This window comes from Histoplasma capsulatum (genome assembly GCF_000150115.1).
Source record: "Histoplasma capsulatum G186AR genomic scaffold supercont2.7, whole genome shotgun sequence".
NCBI lineage: Eukaryota > Fungi > Ascomycota > Eurotiomycetes > Onygenales > Ajellomycetaceae > Histoplasma > Histoplasma capsulatum.
The window spans coordinates 616325-635229 of record NW_025544807.1 but is presented as its reverse complement, the minus strand read 5'-3'; the positions used below and the strand labels follow the sequence as shown (position 1 = coordinate 635229).

The following is an 18905-nucleotide window of genomic DNA, read 5'->3' as shown; positions in this document are numbered from 1 at the left end:
TATAGCTCAACACGAGGGATGAACAAATAGAAGAAGTTTAATTCATAACCCGATTCCCACCAGAGGCAAATAGGAAATCCATTGTCTGGATTCGGACTTCAAGGGGAAATACTTGAAAGATTTAAAAAGAATGGTACTAGTATATCCTGTCAGTTGGATTCGGCTGTATCCGGATTAATGGTATTCGTACGACATAGTAGAAAACTTGATTCCAAAACAAGTTAGTAATATCAAAAAAATATTTTAAGGTAATGAGGTACGCCATTGCTCATGCTCGCCCAGGTTCGGTAGATGGGAGGGGAGTAAATCTTGGTATATTGGCATAGGTGAACTTATATCCTTCTTCAGCCTATATAAATTAAGTCAATGTAGGAAATAGAGACAGTTTGATATATTCATGCACTCGATCCGAAGCAGTGTGTTCTCTCGGATATTCCACGATTTGAGGGGGCGATTTGAACTAAATATATCAGTCAAGCGTCTAACCAGGCTAAGCAAATAGTCAAGGGCATGACGTCCCCTAATATAGTAACTACCCGCGCACATTAGCCCTAAAATAATCCCGGTATTCAAAGATAAATTATCACCATCCCACCGTCGCTGCTCCTATGTTTTGCGATGCCATGCTCGACGATCCAGCCTGCCACTGATTTACCTCACTCGTATCGGAGGCAATACGACTCTAGCCTGCCACCTCATGAGCACATACCTAAGCTACAACAATGTTGGCAAAACTGACTAAGTCGTATCGTTTTACCTCATCACCGATACTGAGTCATCTTTCCTGGTAAACATGGCCCAGATCCGTGCAATTCCACAACCTTCAGGTTGTGGCGAAAGGCTTGAATATACGCACAGGGACACCGAGGAGTCGTCTACGCTATCTCCAAGTCGCCGTCCAACTTCACCAACTTCCGATAACTCTCGTTTGAAATGGCCAGATGGTGTGTCAAGCACAGTGTCGACAGATTTTTTCGGCTTCGTCGAACAATCCCGACTAGCGCTTCAATCGCTGCGGTTCAGCTTTGAGCGTGAACGAGCGGCGTTTGCAGAAGAACGGAAGCTGTGGGAGAAGGAAAGGTCAATCATGATACATAGGATTACGGAATTGGAACAAGAACGAAAAAGGGGATCTTCTAGAATCGAGAAACCCCGGATGGCATCAAATCCCAGCGGAAAGGAGGGCCGTCAGACACAGGATGTCCATCATGTATGGGAAGGATCAAGTCCGACTCTCAACCCAACCAGAGTATTCTGGCAGGGAGACGAAGAGCAGAGCCCCCAAAGCTCGATACACTCTAAGAGCAACAACCATGGACCCGAATTAGCCCCGTCGCTTGATGAAGCCCTGTCCCTTACGACCCGACCCGTCGATCGGTATGCTGCAGTTGGAGTTCCCATTGAATTAGTTGATAGCAGTTTGGATGGGATCACCCTTAAATCTACTGCCCTAAGCCCGGATATTCTTACAAGGACCACTTCAACCTCCCCCTCAGACGCCGTATCCCCATCTCGAAATCGAGCCCTAGACCCCAAGTTGGTAGAAACCAGGAAACCCGCGCAACTCGCGCTATCGGAATTGGGACCCTCCGAAGAAAATCTCGTGAGAGACGCAGGACATACTCCAATGATAGCCATTAAGCCAGACGTAGAAACAAGCGGCGTACCTACCGAGGTTGGCACATTGACGACGGATTCACCCCTTGCGCCTCAACAAACTCGCGAGTTGGGGGAGACCTACTTCTCCACAGTTGACGAAGACCCGGCCCTGCAAGGTCCTCTAGGCTTAAAACATGACAAGGAGCAGGACATCGAGTTTCTTGAGGCCCTGGACCAGAAGCTATTAGAAGAAGCGAGAAAAATAGCTAAACCCGGGTCTCTCTCGGGTTCTTGTGAACTCGAAAGGAGTGTCTCTGGCGACGAAGAACCGCCCACGCAACCCGAACCAGAACCCGACATCAAATTCAAACACAGCACAAATTTTGGTTCAGCTTTTGGGACTTTATAATTTATTTTTATTACCATTTAATCTGCATCCCTTTTTGCGCCCTAAGTGGGAAAGAAAACTTTTTGTTATATCTAGCACGATATCCACTCACGTACAGAAGTATCCTCTGGAAATCTTGTTTCCTTTTTGTTTTTTACTTTTTACTTTTTCTATTCTTCTACCGCATATTTGGAATACTATTTTGATAGATTGGATCATCTCAATAGCTAATTTTGGTCAATCTCAGCTCCTTTCTTCTTTTCCAATGCAGCCAGCTCTTAACTGTGACCTTTGTCTCGAACGTTCTCAATCTTACTATCTCTTCGTACCTTACTCCAGGTTCGGTGCAATACATTATCCTCCTGCTGTACTTAAAGCATCTTTTCATAAGTGCTATTGCAGAAGACGCGTGGAGCCTATATGATCTACCTCTTTATCGGTGTCCCCTCTGCGGTATATACCACAATATCAACGAGGGTAAAAGGAAAAAGGGGTACAAGTAATCGCAAAGGGTCGCGTGCCTCCGTAGCTCTTCGGGGACACAGTTGAATACGGCCTCGACAAAGCGGGCATGGCTTTATAATAACCCTCGTTCGATTTCCGCTCAACTAAAGCGGAAACTCAATCAACCCTATGCGCTCTCTATACACAGGATTATTTACCACGTGTTAGTGTACTCTCAGCATTCTCAACACTGAGTTGGCGGCCGGGTAGGGTTAAAAGAACAACATTGTTTCAATGGGTGTTACCCATCTTTTCCCAATTCGATTCCTTGGATATAGTTTATCTATATGGTTTGAACCTCGTAGATATATTTGAATGAATGTGCGCAAAACTTCATTTGCATAAAAAATCAAAATCAGTGTATGAACGCTTTGTGGAGAGAGAAAGAGAGAGAGAGAAAGAGAGAGAGAGAAAGAGAGAGATAGGAAAATATGGACCGGACGCCAAATATTTGTAAGATTCCGTTGTTTTCGTGCAGGAAAAGGATTTGAGCCTAACTCCAATTTCCAAAATAAAAGTAAAGAAGGGATCCTGTGCAGGGCGGATAGCATCATAATGAATCAGAAAGAAAAGAGAATGGACATTGGAGGTGAAGTATCCATAAATCAGAGAAAAAAGAACAAGGCAAATATCAAACTGAAGTCAAAAGAAGCGATTCCATCGGAAATCAATCCCAAAAGAGAAGAAACGGAAAGAAAAGTCGATTTAAGATACGCGAAGGAAGCGAAGCAGAATTAGTTGTTCCTAGAGTGGACGAGTTCCTACGTTGAGAAAAGAAACAGTCCATCGATCCATTCATCCATTAATTCATCCCTCATATCATAACTATCAACAAATGAATTCCAAACACCGAAATGATCCGCTATATCTGCCGCCTAAACGCCCATCGTAAAATCATGCTCAATGCCTGGGGTCACGCTCGCAATAAACTTCAAGAATACGACCAAATACTGATCCACCCGTATGGCCACACGCTGCTCTTCAGCCTCTTCACCACCCTCGTGCTGCAACACCTCCCACTCATCGCCAGCATTGCCGCCTGAAGGCTGCAGTGGATGTTGCTGTTGCTGCAGTGGGGGTTCGGGAGAAAGTGTCAGACGGGCCGTATCATCCACTAGACCCTCCAATCCACTCTCAACTTTCGAGGGCACAGTTCGGGTTGCGTCTTCCGCCGAGATAGCATTTTTCAATTTTTGGCGGCGGAGCTTTAGAGCCGCGTCTGCGCGATCGAGGAGGACTTTCATCACGCTTGCGTGGCGACATGGATGCACACTGGCCATTTTTACGCCACCGTCGAAGAAGGGGAAGTCCTCTAGAGTGACGGTTTTGTCTTTGTAGTCGCCGACTATGTCTTCCATCATGAGGTGCGGGGCGAGGGGTTCAGATGGAGATATGTAGCCGGAGAGGTAGAGACGGGGGGTTCGGTAGTATGGGCTATAGGTTATGTAGAGGGTGTAGGTGCGGAGGGGCCTACAAGACAAATGTTAATACACTGGGTATATCCTGATCAACCCACGGAGGAGAGGGGCAGCTGTGCTAGGATAAGGATTCATCCCAATAGAAAGACAGGTGCTCACGATTCAGTCCCAGCCTTCCCCACCGGGTCCCTTATAATAGCCTCTTCATCATCGTCGTCATCTTCCATATCCGGAATCTCCTCATCCTCCTCCTCTCTCTCCCCAATATTCCCCGCTTCATCCACGGTCCGCACGTCCTTAATCCTTGCCTCATGACTATCTGACATTCCACCTCCGGCTCTCAACCACCCATCATCGTCATCACCACCACTCCCACCACCACTTCCAGCACCACCACTTAAACCATCTGTAACCATTACATCTTCCCGACCAGCATCTCCGGCAAAGTTATCATCGAGCCGACGATGGCATGGTACCCCGCGGGTAACTAGGAACTGCTTTCCAGGTGGTAGATGCGGCGCTCGCTTTGCCGGCGACACAGCGTCCTCCCACGACCATGTGGGAAACTTATACACTAGATAATCGCCTGCGAGGACGAATTCTTCAGGCGTGATCTGACCGGTGGAGCGGAAGGTGGAGGTGTGAGATATCGGAGCGAGACGGTCCCGCCAAGTACTCAGCGTGGAGCGGACAACGTTCATTGTCAAGACGTCTATCAGATTTTAATTTTCTTATCTAGAGACACTACTAGTTTTGTGTTTGAAAGTAATAAGAGGAAGAGATAGTCGATAGAAAACCAATCTTGAAATATCGGTTGAGACAGAACTACAGAGAACTGGACCAGGCTTCCTTTCACTACTTGGATACGATGACGTGAGGGGAATCACGTGGACTGGTCGCGAGTGCCTAAACGGCCCAGTTCGCAGGTCACAAAACAATCTAATATAACAACAACCTGTGGACGCGGCTACTGAAAAAACACCTGTGAACGGCAAATTGTTGATGGAAAACTTAGTAAAAAATCAGGTGACTGAATCACCGGAAGATCTCCAGCCTTCCTAGTATGATGAGAAGTTAACAAAATTGTGAAGGTGATCTTATGGACCCTGTGACTTGAATATCATGTTGATGGATCCATAGATCTACTGCAAGCCGTACTTTTGATGTATGTGCTGGGGAGCTTCTGTGAAGTTGAATGCCTGGAGAGACAAACGTGGCTAACCCCCGCGAACTACCGTCAACAGCAAATCCGACAGTGAATAAACCCAAAATGGCCTTCCAGCAACCACCAGTCCCCTAAAATGGTTGATGCAACGGGACCGAGTTGAGTATTCGAATAAATACTAGTATCGGTCGACCTTATACCGCCACGCTTAGAGTAACAACGAGTTTTAGGGTCGTTCCGGGCTAGATAATGTCACCCCAAGTCTCTCAAATGAAAAGTATGTAGTTCGCGATCATAGCGGCATTTCAACCCGGCCTAATAAAATCTGGTTAATCCGTGAAATGCGGCCAGGATCCGTGGCCGTTGGACCATCACCGCACTAGCTCGCTTCGCTGACAAGCAACGAAGATATTGTCAGCTCATCGTGGCAGAAGATATAAGTGTACCAGCCAAGAGCGTTCCACAACTTGGTGATGATAAAACCGGTATATATAAAGGTTGTTCGCAATGTATGCAAAATCCCGCTCATTCCCCTTCTTCCAGCATCCTCCTCGTCTCCAGCTCCGCCTCCAGCTGGTCAATGGTAAGTGGCACGGGCCGGCCCTTCCATTTGTCTTTTTCAGCCTTTGCAAAACCCTCCATACTCCTCATCCCAACAACCAGAAAGCCCAACTCTTCCCTATCTACGTCGAAGACTTCCCACCATTCATCATCCACGAGTTTCACGCCCTCCTCCCTAGCTGCAAGGTAGATAGCGGAAACCGCCAGTGCATTTGGCTGGTGTGTTGAATATAGTAGCTGTGGGGAGAGTAACGCTGCATTTAAATGTTCAAAGACTCTCCTTGATAGTGCGGCGGAGGACGTTCCAAGGGTCTGTAGATAGGTAAGCGCAATAGTATGGGGCAGAGTGACATGTGTGTTGAAGGCGAGAGTGCGCAGAACGGTAGCCTCCATATTCATTAAAGCTAGTCGCCCTGCCTGGTAGCTCCCTTCCGAAACGTAATAGGTTTCCGGAATCGGCTTTCCGGAGGAGTTTTGCCGGTTGATAAAATCCAGTGGCGAAGCTTCTGGGGAGAGAAGAAACGCGTAAACATTGATGACTGAGCGTGGAGAAATTGGCGTAAAGGAAAGTTTGGCCACAAGATAGAGCGATGCAGCAGATGCATCCTAGGTAGAAAGCACAAATATGATTAGTTTCGTTAATTCACCCGACTCCTGAAAAGAGCATTGCTATTCTTTCTCCTTCTGGGCGAAGGTGGGGACCACCAACCTTTGCAGAGTGAACAGCCAGGCTTCCTCCTTCAGGGCCAACCCAGAATCTCGTGAAAATCACAATAGCTTTGGCGATCACATCCTGCGGAAGCTGCAAAAGGACTCCAGCAGCTTGTGTAAGTCGAACAGCAGCATAACGAATGGATGTCTCCAAATCCGCAGGAATGGCGTCGAGGGAAGAGGATGAGGTCGCCAGTTGAGCAGAAGTCACAAGAGGGTTTGATAAATTGTCCAACGAAGCTGCTGGAGCCATTGCTATCGTGAAGTTATCTGCTGTCAATGCCGATGTCGTTTCTTCGATGGAGCTCGAGCGCAGCAAGCGTATGCCCGTTTCGGGCTTAGGGCTGAATTTCCTGCTTGGGACATCGTCCGAAGGTTGACGCCAGATAGCAACACAATACTCCGTACGGAGTACGCAGCATACATATTCCCCCCAATGGAGGTTTGATGGAGGCGTCCGTATGACTCATGCTCTTATCCCTTGACGAATCCTCAAGTCCTAACCCTAACCCAGCCTTAGCCCTGCTTGGGGTGGTGGGTGGGTGATGGCGGGTACATTATTGCGAGCATTTTTAGAATGGTTCACCGTGGTCTCATTGCGCCGAGCCATGTTTGACTGCGTGCTGACTCTCTACTGAATATCAATATCAAACGGACAGAACAATGAGCAATCCGGAAAACCATGTTTTGCATCAGTTATTGTGGCAAGCAAGGAGTTTGGCACCTCAGCGGGCATGCGGATCCATCAATAGACAATTATCATATAGATTTATCATCAAATGAAATTTGCGAAGGCCGGCAACCAGATCTGAGCTTTCATCACTTCCTTGATTCCGAATTCCCGAATTCCGATTAAGCGAGAGAGCTCGTCCTTCAAATGGATGGATGATAATTAAAATATCCCGCTTTCCCCCTGATCTGGTGGTGACAGGCTCGTGGGAAAATTGCCAGGTTGCCAGCCACCGAGGTATTCATCCCAGCCACTCTATTACCCACCCAACTCCATCGGTATCAGAGAGGAAGAAACGGACAAGGAGGGGGAATAAGGATCTTGTTCCTTCCATTTTATTCAACCTCAAATATAATAAGTTAACTGCCGCCTATTTGCCGTGTTTTTCGAGCTCTTATCGTTGTTATCAGAACTGCCAGCCGCCGCCAATCATCATCGTTTCTTGGCGGCTTGACCACCGCTGATCGTTTTGGCGCCACAACACTCGTGAATTCTTCGAAACATCGGCAAACCTGGCAAACCATCCAAGGAACTTAAGGAGGAGAGGTAGTACCCTGGCCATAGGAAAGCTGTGTGTCAGGTCGTCTCCCCCAACCTCGAGACCTCAACCTGCCTCGGAGAGCAGGTTCTGAACTTCGCTAGCTGTTTATATACTCGTTGAGCCAGAAAGCGCCGCCCAATCGAGTTCAACGGCTTTCGACCCAATACGTGGTGATTGCAGGTTGGCAAATAAACGCACAACTAGTCTCGGTTTTGAGGGGCTGCTAGAATCGTACACCAACATCTCACCGTTTCAACCAACCTCTATATCCAATGCTCAACACCGAATCGAGACCAAGACATCCTTCTCCAATAGTCCGCAACCTGACGTTTGCCCACAGCCACTCTACGAGCCAACTTCCTAATGGCAAACGATCCATCTACCCAATGCACGGAGATAGCGCAAGTTCAATAGATGCTCCAACGGCTTCCAAGTTGGGTGCATCCTCCAAAACCACAACTTGTTCGAAGACAACAAATACGTACCCTCGCCCAATCCACCATAGAGCGAAAACCGAAATTCTTTCTTTCCCATCTACTAAAACCAGCCCTAATGGCACCGGATACTTAGACCTTGAAGAGGTTAATCTGGAGCCTAGCATTGCAGAAAATCCTACGTCACCGCCGAAATTAAACCGCCAAACGACGCTATTCAAAGGTCTTTTCCAAGGGGGATCTGCTTTAGTTCCCTTTGGCCAAATACCTTCTTATAACGCTAAAGATACCTGCAACGCCGACAGGACCGACAAAACAACGCAAATGGCAGAACCACTCTCTTCACAACCTCAAAGCAAATTCACAAAGAAGATAAGCATGCCTTCCCCACTTAGACAAATGAGCTACACTTCTCGATTTTCGCTTTTTGGCTCCAAAACTCAGGACTCGAAACAAAATCAACTACCTGACCCTGCAGTCGATGAGTTTCTAAATCTCGATGCCGGCTCCGAGCTTTTCCCAGAGGGCTCGACCGATCTTCCGACACCTGAAGCCCTCAAAAGTCTCCAGCATAACGCAGAGCGTGTAATTAGACGACTCCAGTCTGCATATAAATCACGGACGTTCGCACTTCACCAAACACTAGCAGAAAAATCGTCGCTAGGAGAAGAGCTACAAGAGACGCATTCACGTCTACGTAACATCAAAAATCAACTGGACGGGATGGCAGAAAAAGTACACGAACAGGACAAAGCTATGAAAGCGATGGCAGAGGAACTTAAACTGGAGCGCCAAATGCGCCAAGAGGAAGAGGAAGCACGACAACGAAATATTATTCTTGACACGGAGTCCGAACCGTCACAGGATCACAACAGTGACCACAGCTGCAATTGCACCATCCGAGAAAGAGCCAGAGACGGCTTAGAAGTCAAATCTATAAGTCGTCATAACAAACGCTCTAGCGGGGTCACATTCTCCAGCGACTCAGGCTTCGAATCCAGCGACGAGAGCATCGCTGAAAGTATATTTTCACGAAAATGTGACAATCCGGATTCACCCTCGACATTAGCGACGAGGGCCTCCGGCACCTCATCGCCAGATATCAGCGTCTCTGTTGGGACGCAACCTCCAGTGCCATCCAAATCGCCAAAACCCGCGCCAAAACCCGCGCCAAAACCATCCGCTTATGACAGAATGCTCAGGAGTATCTCGTCAGCAAACCTTGGGGTTTCTCTTATGGGTTCGAGCGCGTTTTCTACATCCAAATGCTCCAACTGCCACGGCGCCACCGCGTCAGATGCGTGGGGTGTGGTTTCCGTGCTTCAGGAGGAAAATCGGGGGCTCAAAAATAGGATTGAGGAATTGGAGGTTGCTATTGATGAGTGTATTACGCTCGCTGGTGGTTGATATATAAAAAGTGAACGCTCGCTTATGGTGCTGATAATTTTATTAATCATTTTTCACTTTTTCTTTATCGGCAGGGATATAGACTGATTTGAATTGGCGATGACATGGCAACATATGTCGGGTAGTATATATATTATTTATATGAGGAAAAGATTGGATGAGATTTATACGGTGATTTCTCACTCTCTTGGTCTTATTTTTTTGATAACTGGTTTTATGTTTATTATTTTGCTAATAAACCTTCAACTCTTTCTTTATTCCATGTGTCAAATCCTTACGCTGCAGGCAGCAAGGATTTGAATTGGGGGTGGCTCTAGTATAAAGAATATTTCTCTACATTCTCTTATTTTCCATTGCTTAATAGAAAATAAAATCGATTAATCGCCTTCCTCGCCTTTATTCCAGACCCTAGACCCCTATTTTCCCCCTTGATTTCCCCCTTTCCACTCAGAAGATGATTCATTCGCAACTGTAAGCCGTACAATTCCTAGCTTGCCGACGCCCATGACCCACATTCCCATCATTCATAGCAAGGTTGTGCTTAAAACACCTCCGAAAGAAAAACAACGAAGCATAAAAAATACAAAATAACACAGTAGTCCAGAACCTTTACGCCACAGCTTACCGCCAACCCCCCTCCTTTTTCTTGTGTCAATTTCAATCTCCGTCTCCAATACCAAAATCCCGTTGCACTTCTACATGTCTCACGCCCCTCGCCTCCGCAATCAATCCCATCAATCCCTGCCCAATATCCTTGATCTCGTTGTACTCATGTAAGAGACGGATATGTCGCTGGACAATGGCAGCAGCGTCCTTTCGCACTGCTGTATTCACGTCTGCGCCTTCGGTATTTGGAGGACTAGTTTGGGTTAGTTGTTCAGGTGTGTTACGTAGGATTAGTTGACTGGTAGGTGGAGTTTTAAAAGAGAAAAACTGAGAGGTGGGGTTTGGAAACAATAGACTGCAGTACACACTTTAGTTTGTTCTGAGCTTTTGAGAGGAGATCTTCCGTTTTTGATATTTCGGAGTGGAGTGTTGAGATTTTGGAGGTGAGGGTTTTCTGGAGAGTGGAGGCTATCAGAAATGGTTTGATAGGGGATGTATTAGCAGTAATGCAGAGTACTGACAATTATCTTTTCATGCTTTTCACTGTATCGAGGGGCACTCCCTAGGCTGGTGTGGTTAGGATCAGATCTGTCTAGCGGAGTTGCTTGTGATGCTGTCGATTGTAGGCTTGTGGCATCCTGCTTGGTGCTTTCCATTGCAGAATCGTTCTGGGGTTGAGCCATTGCTTGTTTTGGCCTATTTACCCGATTCCAAGGTATTTTCTTCTGTTTTGCTGTATTCGAAATTTTGTGTACTTTGCTGTTGGATTTCAAAACACAGATCTGAAAAATCGTGTTCAGACAAGCCTGAACTTCATATTGGAGTGGGGAGAGATATTTATCATTTAGTCTCAATTTCTAGAATGGAATTCGACATGGCATTTTGTAGTGAGTGGGCACTTGAACAAAACATTTATATTTTCAGAACAGCTCAGATGGCCGTACATACATGGAAGTAGGTATCGCGATTTGCTCATGTTCTCCATTCATCGAATGAGCAGAACTCGCGAATAACGGGATAGTGAACCAATTCAAGTGCTGGAGAATATGGTGATAGATCTCATATTTTGTGATGCCCGGATCGATTATGAGAGAGAACCCTTGAACGCAAGTGACAAGGCTGTGGTAGCGCCGTTCAAGTCTGTGAGATGCAGTCTCCTCCACGACCAGAATGTCAAATTTGATATTTCGGGCCCGATCTCATGAGGTGAAATTCCCGGCTACTCGTCCTTACCACCAGCGCCAATTTGTAGACGAACCCAACTTGAATCCAATCTAATCCGATCTAAAGGAGGGTGTAATCACGTGTCACTCCGCCGCAACCCGTGAAAAGGAGAATTCGCTACCTCAATCTTCAACAAGATCTCGACGACTCCACGATGGCGGACACCGGTTTAATTCGCACCTAAATCCCCGGGGACACCGCAATGAGGATTCCTCCTCACTTCCATTTCTTTCCGTGACTACATCGGCGGAGGAATGACCAGCCTTTATGCGCTAATTTCAAATAAACTACCTTATCCTCCCGCTGATCGGCTTTCATCGCCGTTTTTCATACGTTGATTTAGATCTGTAACAGATCGTCATTCTTATCGACAATGTCGAGATTAAGTGTTTCAGCGCCAGTTCTGCTCTGGTGCTTCGCGAGGCATGCGCTTGCTCATGGAGACCATTCTCAGCTTTCGGATGGCCAGGCCATATCAGGGGATCCGATCGTACGTTGGCGGAACCCATTTCCCTGTACCCAGCTATAGTAGTTTTGTTCTAACGAACGATGAATCGTCCCCAGGATTCGATATTATGGGTACACATCATCCTAATGACCGTTGCGTTTGGCCTTATTTTTCCCGCTGGCATGGTACTGGGTGTGAGTTCTCCAATTTTCTCCGCAATACCACGCAGTTAGATCTAACAGTACTTTCTTTCTTAGATCACTCGGTCTCGCTGGCATGTTCCCGTTCAGATAGTTGGTAGTGTGATTGCGTTTGTGGCGTACTTTATGGGCCATTTACACAAGGGACGGCAGTTTTCCGAAAATATCCATGCTTCATTCGCGAATTCGTTAATGCTCATGCTTGTGGTGCAAATTGTCCTAGGAATTTATCTCAAACTTCACTTATCGCAGGGTATCCATGGCAGAATACGGCCATATATCGTTGGGAGTCATGGCGTGGTGGGCAAAGTGATGCCGGTGGTGAGCTGGGTGCAGATGATATTCGGTGGGATAACAGCTCTAGGATTCTGTCGTGCAGACCACCTTGGACAATGCCTTGCGCATTTCATAATGGGCAGTGCGTTTATCGCGTACGGAATACTTCTAACAATTCTTCTCCTTGTCGGCCAATATTGGCTTCGCCGAACTGGCCGGAGCCAAGAGTTCTTTGATTCCCTGGCTATTGCGATTTGGGGATGCATAAACACCTTTACTGAGCATCGTTGGGGGCAACCCTGGGCTCACAACGATGTCGAGCACACAAGCATGGGTATTATTTGGTGGTCTGCTGGATTGGTCGGCATTTGGTTGAGCAGGAAGAGAAATGGCCAGCCGAAAAGAAATTTGATCCCAGCCGTTGTGATTCTGCTTACAGGATATGCCATGTCTTCCCACCCGCAACACCTGCCGATTAGCACCATGGTTCACGCTTTTTTCGGCTATACGCTAATGGGCGCAGGGGCGGCGAGAATTGTAGAAATTTCCTTTGTGTTAAAGGACCGGAGCACCCTTAGCCCTGATGGAACTGATCCTAATAGCTTCCAATATATCACGCCATTTGTAAGTACTTCTAATGTTGACATGGAACCGCACTGAGCTCAGTGGAAGCTAACAATTTGTAGCTGTTATATGCATCCGGCTTCCTGTTCATGGGCGCCACAGAGGAACAATTGGCGCTCATCTCTAAGGCGGGCATTTCTCACGTCGCCTATGTCCTTATCCTCTACAGCATCGCATTCGTCCTATTCTTGTGTAAGTTAACACTCATTCACTTTCATTCATAAAAGTTGTACATTAAACTTATCCGGATTGTTAGTTGTCAACATCCTCATCCACGTGTATGCTGTCCATGCCTGGCCCGAAACTGCTAAATACAACGGCGGCAAGCCTTCATCATATTCTCGGCGGCTATCTGACCGCCGTTCCACCTCCTTGCATAATGGTAGTATCCACATGGGAATGAATGGCCATATTCGTCGCCAGGGTCAAACCCAACATGTTCACGATGCAGAGGAATTTGAGCTAGAAGGCCTTATAGGCGCGGCTGATAAAGAACAGGGTGACGATAGTCCCATCAACACCCCGATTGCTACCGCTGCCAAAGACCCAGAACGGGCACTATAAACAGAAGGAAAACTTTGTTTTGGCCGCTAGCAAAATGCTAATTCCCCGCCCTCATTACCGACCAAATAAATACGATTTGAAGATGCCGTGACGTCTACTCGAATTTTGCCGTGTCGACTCTACCCGACTGGTTTTTGCAGTATATAAATTACCATTCTTGATTCTGTTTCTTCACCTACGCTAGGAGTTATACGTATTTGGACCTACCTTTGATATATATGTATATATTTAAATTTCTCATTCAGATGGTCAGGAGATGAAGGATTGGAAGGATCTATGTGATTCCACCCTGCAACAGCATACCGAGCTTATTACCTCTACCGTCCCAGCCATGGTGCACCTGCTGAAATGGAATTAACGAACCATGGGTGTGGTTGCCAGTACCCACATAACCACTGGTACCTGCATTTTATCATCCTGTTATGTTTCCCATCTAAGCGATTGTTTTTTGTATGTACATCACTTGCCATACTTTCTCTACCTTTTGTGGGGCATATTTTTGACGGAAATTAAATTTAAGTGTTCTCTACTCTTTGTTTACGCTTTTCGAATTTGCATTATATATTGATCCTGTCTTCATATTTTTCATTGATATCATTAGGCATGCTATGGAGAGGGAATGTGAGGGTTATTATTCCCATAAATACAAGAATTTACGTTTTTTCCTTGTTGAAATAAATATCAACCTTCCGAAAAAGAATTTCTAAAGCCTATGTTTTGAGTCTAGATGTTTTATTAACAGTAACCGATCGTGCCCAAGGAACAAAGAAGGGCTGAAAACCTGTCACCATCCGTGTTCTGCTTATTCTAGTTCCGGCTTCTGTTTTCTTTGAACGCGGCTATCCGCCCTCCATCCTTTGTTTATCCCATTCGCATTTTTCAACAGGCTAACACACAAACCGATTTCCCCTGCAAATAAAAAAAGCAAAAACAAAATCACATAACAATCCCCCCTCAACCCCCGAAACTCCAAGGGGACTGTTCCGTATTTCCGCAAGAGAAAGTAGAGAATTGAGATATAGGAAACATAAGTCATCTGAACGACATCACAGATCATGATAAAAGGGTATATTTTGAGTTATTTCGCAACTGTCCGCTCAATATCTATCCCATTGTTATTTGGAATAGAGAAATAAATCCTTCGTGAAACTCCATATGGCAAAACACACACGGCGTCTTCTTTAATCGAAATTTTACAGCAAAAAGAGGACCTTTAAAAGCAGTCGACTGGGTATGTATGTAAAATCGGTTTCCGACATTTGTAATATGGAAAAACACCAAGAGAGCAGCAAAGGCCTTTAGTCCAGAAACTGAATTGGGAGGAAAATCTTAGGTCTTTTGCAAAGGAAATCTCATCTGAGGGTCGTCTCAAGATCGATGCTAGAACGGAATCGGTACAAAGCTGATTCATTCCTCAGGGAAAATAGGATGAAGCGAGTAAATAGGTGCAACGCTCCGTTCGCCATCGAACAATAATAGATTTTGCAGTGGTTGCTCCCTTGCACCTAACACGTTGATAACATCTTGGGCAAGTGAGCCACCCAAAAACGCCGATACGGGGCTCAATTCACTGCCTAGGTTGTCAAGAAAGCTTCGTATGAATTCCGCAGTGAGAGTGGATATGTCCAGGCGTAGTTCCAAATGGCGATCATTGGCGAGTCGAATAAATGTCTCCAAATCATCTTTTGTCGGCAGACTCCCATCTTTCTCTCGCTGAAATTCCCACAGAGCACGTAGACAGGTTAGAAGCGGTGTTACCTGCAAACGCTTGCGGCGGACTTTGGTAAATTCCTGAGGCAGAGGAGAGGTATTGGAAAGCATAAGTGGGCAGTAGACTTCGCGCTTTGTTATCATTTCAATCGTCTTATCGTTTTCTCTTTTGGTTTTCACGTCCAGAACGGTCCTAGTGGGCGTCTCGATTGGTGCAGAAGCGACGTTCGATTTTTCTCGCTCGATCACGAAATCGTGGCTGATGAGATCTGAGAAGATGTAGCCGTAAAAGCCATGGACTCCTGCAGCATAGAAACGACGATTGGCAACTCTACAGGCATTGTTCATCCAGCAGATTGTGTCATAGTCAAGATCTGTTGCAACAGTAACATCATACGACGCAAAGAATGCTGGAGGTTTTGATCTAATATCAATTGCTTCAACAAGAACTTGAACCCTTGGGTTCATCTGCAAAATTTGGGCAGCTGCAGCTTCTGCTCGCTAAGCATACGTATTAGCTCAAATTTCCTATCCGTAAGGTATTCAATGTAGCATGAAGACCAACATTTTGGTTGATATGTTCATCTGATAGGAAAAATTGAGCATCAATATCTCCTTGTTTGACGACCGCATTATCTATAATGGTGAGAGATCCGATTCCGGCTAGCACAAGGTTTTTGGCAATTTCTGCCCCAAGTGACCTGAGGGTCACGAGAAGGATATTCGCGGTTCGGAGTCTGGCCCGATTTTCCCAGGTCAGAACTTATTATACAAGGTACGGGCAATGAACGCACTTTTCCTGTGCCTTGACGCCCCAGAGCCGAATTTGGCGGTCATAGAGGGCAATCTCATCTGGGAGTCGTTGTTAGCAAGAATGCTGCAGAAGTCCCCCGAAACAAGTTGCGAAACTTACCGGCGGTTATCTGGTTATTTGCATTATCTGATGTCATAGTGTACAAGTATAGAACTTCAAATGTAGAGAGTCCTACACAATTGAAACCATAAAAATCAGGTTGATTGAATTACATATAAGAGGATAGGGGGTTTGCATACAAGATGAGACGAACATGAAAGCTACTACCAGAGAACCAAAGAAAAGTTTAGATTTTTGAAGATCAATGAATTTGCGCTTTTGCCCCAGTCAGGATATGCCAATTGTAACAATGGAAGGTACCAGCAAGCGCATTAGTCCTGCGGACTGGAAACTGTGTGCTGGTTGTGTTGTTGAGTTTCCTCTTGATGTCCAAAAAGTTGATGTTGAAACTTGTCACGTGGACGAGGCGGCTGCACGGCGGCAGGGTTGATCTGCTGACGTGAGCCTGGTGATTGGCCCGTGCACCGGCAACCTTGTCCGCCTAATCGGCTTGCCAGATGAGGCTGACCTGTCACTCTTCCATCAACCGCGAGGTCAGTGTCTATCTCCATCCACCATTCCATTCCCACCGGCTCTGGCCACGCCCATGCGATTGTGGCATGAGCAAATCGCACTGTGTCGTATCCATGTTAGAGATACGGTACCCGTAATCCTCCGCGTCACATCTAATGGAATTTTTGTCCGCACCACGAGCTGTTCGCCCTAACCCACTAGTATTCCCAACCTGGGGTTTAATCATCGCAAACACTACTCATTCACCTTCCGTATCCGATATTCAGTTACGACTCAACGATCTGCTGTTCCATCCAGCTGGCTTTCCCCACAATGGTAGGTGGGCCGCGGTGCCCCTCTGCGAATACATGCCGATATTTTAATGTTGCCAAAGAGTTAAAAAAATACTCTACTATTGAAATACCCTTGATCCAACAATTAATTTATTATGTAGTCCGGCAACTTTGATCTCCCTGCGGCCTCTGATCGCAATAATCAACCTAGAAATCCCGCAGATCGTGCACAGTACCGCATGCGTTTGAACACACGACTGCACCATTTGCAGAACCTACTTGACGCTCGCATGTCCCACTGGAGCGATCCTGTCCGCGAATACACCTATAACGTTCTTCGGCGCGAATTGCAAGCCTTGGATGACGCGTCTGATCGCCGCGCTGAGGTTGACGCTGCTGACACGGGAGAGCGAATAGGATTTGAAAGGGGGTCACCAGCGGAGAATCCTGTTCCTGCAACAACCCGGTCTGGGGCTGTTCTGGACCGATACTCCTCTACAACGGGACAACGGCGTCCCCGGGTCTATGCGGCGGATCGATTAAACGTGATAATTGGCGCAACGGATGGTGACAACCGGATAAACGCAGACCACAGCGAACTGGATAGCCAAAGACGTGTCGCGGCACGTCTTTCGGGACCCGGGCTCTCTTTGGGATCTGGTTTTGGCGACACTGCCTCGCCAGTTGGGTCTTCAACTTTGGCAGCCCAGGGTCCTCCCACTGAAGACCGGCACGGTCGATGGAGACATAAACGGCGTAAATTGGACTCTGATGATAAGCGGGAGGGAATCTGTCGGTTTAGATACGGGCACTACGGTGAAGTTGTTCCGGGAACTTTAGAGATGGAGATCGTCAGCTGTGACGGAGGAACATACGAAGCGTCTGGTGAAAATTCATATCCGGAAAACGTTCTGCTTAACGACTCTTCAGTGTATTGCACAAAAAATGATCGGTGCAATTTGATTCTTCGCCACCACGGGGAGACCCCATTTTGCCTACAAAAGATCGTTATTAAAGCTCCAAAATCAGGATTTGATGCTCCGTAAGTGATTTCAACCCAGCCCAATAAAAAAAAGTAATTAACCGCAAAATATCCACTAATACCCATCTGTTTTAGCATCCAAGAAGGGATGATATTTGTCTCAATGGCGCTAGATGAATTCCTGGAACGCACCGCCCAGTATCAAATTGTTTACTCCTCATCACCTCTCAGACCTCGTCGACGACGACACCCAAGAAGCAGTTTTTCCCATCGATATCTGTCTTCAGCAAGATCACCCTTACGATCTCTGGAAAGGCCAGCCGTGTCAGGGCCAGGAACTTGGTCCGACTCGGAGAATGAGCTCACCCCTTCGTCTTTCGACTCTAGACCTATTGTTTATCGCAGCTCCGCTTCTGACTTCCGCGTTACGACCCACTTTGATGATAAATCCGACGATGATATTAATGATGAAGATCCTGACGAGGCGCCTTCATCGACCGACGTCGACAGAATGCGCATGGACCAAATCGAATCCGAAATGCGTTGCCCGGATTTGGACGTCGATAGCGATGAAGCTTCTGAGTGGATCAACGGTTTGCTAAATGGAGAACAACGTCAATTTCGACGTCGAATGAGGCGGGCTGTTAATGATATTGAAGCAATTGACAGTCTTGACGGCGGGAGCAGCCGACGGCTAGTCCCTAGTCTAATTGAACCCTCATCAACATTCCGGAACAGAGACGCCTTGACTGATGGAAGTGAGCCAACCGCCTCTGATCCGGAAATCATGAAACCACACGCACGTTTCTTTATAAAAAAGGAGAAGAGTATGGTTAGCATCAAATTTGACCCACCTGTGTATGTAAAAATTTCGCGCCCAATCCCTATCTTATAGGCGTCATTTGCCGTCTCGCCATCCACATCTTATACTGATGAGTTGATATACAGATCGGGAAAGTTCATCCTTATCAAGCTGTGGAGTCCGTTTAGCGGAGGTAACATTGACATTCAAAGCGTAGTTGTCCACGGCTTTGCCGGCCCCAGGTTTTTCCCTTCTATGCGACTTAGATAGCTAGGCCTCTTTTTTTTGTTCTTTTTGTTATGCATCACTTTCCTTTTATGTCTTTTTGTTTTGCTTCGCTCCATCTTCTTTC

General features: G+C 46.6%; 8 protein-coding genes across 8 annotated transcripts; 4 read left to right on the top strand and 4 right to left on the bottom strand.

Annotated features, from left to right (window-relative positions):
- Window positions 1-562: 562 nt before the first annotated feature.
- HCBG_05501 (uncharacterized protein) lies at window positions 563-2251 on the top strand (the record flags this gene model as incomplete). Its single annotated transcript, XM_045432550.1, has 1 exon — window positions 563-2251. The coding sequence occupies one exon, from the start codon at window positions 794-796 to the stop codon at window positions 2006-2008; it is 1215 nt and encodes a 404-aa protein (XP_045286666.1).
- Window positions 2252-3162: 911 nt separating this feature from the next.
- HCBG_05500 (uncharacterized protein) lies at window positions 3163-4697 on the bottom strand (the record flags this gene model as incomplete). The annotated part of the gene is made up of 2 exons (XM_045432549.1): window positions 3163-3961; window positions 4069-4697. The coding sequence occupies 2 exons, from the start codon at window positions 4608-4610 to the stop codon at window positions 3367-3369; spliced, it is 1137 nt and encodes a 378-aa protein (XP_045286665.1).
- A 902-nt stretch (window positions 4698-5599) lies between these two features.
- HCBG_05499 (cyclin) lies at window positions 5600-6599 on the bottom strand (the record flags this gene model as incomplete). Its single annotated transcript, XM_045432548.1, has 2 exons — window positions 5600-6241; window positions 6345-6599. 2 exons carry the CDS (start codon window positions 6597-6599, stop codon window positions 5600-5602), a joined length of 897 nt encoding a protein of 298 aa, XP_045286664.1.
- Window positions 6600-7278: 679 nt separating this feature from the next.
- HCBG_05498 (uncharacterized protein) lies at window positions 7279-9458 on the top strand (the record flags this gene model as incomplete). Its single annotated transcript, XM_045432547.1, has 1 exon — window positions 7279-9458. One exon carries the CDS (start codon window positions 7890-7892, stop codon window positions 9456-9458), a length of 1569 nt encoding a protein of 522 aa, XP_045286663.1.
- A 657-nt stretch (window positions 9459-10115) lies between these two features.
- Window positions 10116-11040, bottom strand: HCBG_05497 (DUF1337 domain-containing protein; the record flags this gene model as incomplete). Its single annotated transcript, XM_045432546.1, has 3 exons — window positions 10116-10317; window positions 10433-10532; window positions 11013-11040. The coding sequence occupies 3 exons, from the start codon at window positions 11038-11040 to the stop codon at window positions 10116-10118; spliced, it is 330 nt and encodes a 109-aa protein (XP_045286662.1).
- Window positions 11041-11461: 421 nt separating this feature from the next.
- Window positions 11462-14064, top strand: HCBG_05496 (uncharacterized protein; the record flags this gene model as incomplete). Its single annotated transcript, XM_045432545.1, has 6 exons — window positions 11462-11778; window positions 11853-11930; window positions 11994-12836; window positions 12899-13028; window positions 13093-13850; window positions 13921-14064. The coding sequence occupies 5 exons, from the start codon at window positions 11662-11664 to the stop codon at window positions 13398-13400; spliced, it is 1476 nt and encodes a 491-aa protein (XP_045286661.1).
- A 743-nt stretch (window positions 14065-14807) lies between these two features.
- HCBG_05495 (E1 ubiquitin-activating protein AOS1) lies at window positions 14808-16060 on the bottom strand (the record flags this gene model as incomplete). Its single annotated transcript, XM_045432544.1, has 4 exons — window positions 14808-15611; window positions 15676-15847; window positions 15905-15962; window positions 16024-16060. The coding sequence occupies 4 exons, from the start codon at window positions 16058-16060 to the stop codon at window positions 14808-14810; spliced, it is 1071 nt and encodes a 356-aa protein (XP_045286660.1).
- A 749-nt stretch (window positions 16061-16809) lies between these two features.
- Window positions 16810-18823, top strand: HCBG_05494 (uncharacterized protein; the record flags this gene model as incomplete). Its single annotated transcript, XM_045432543.1, has 4 exons — window positions 16810-16812; window positions 16931-17811; window positions 17887-18609; window positions 18700-18823. The coding sequence occupies 4 exons, from the start codon at window positions 16810-16812 to the stop codon at window positions 18821-18823; spliced, it is 1731 nt and encodes a 576-aa protein (XP_045286659.1).
- Window positions 18824-18905: the final 82 nt, after the last annotated feature.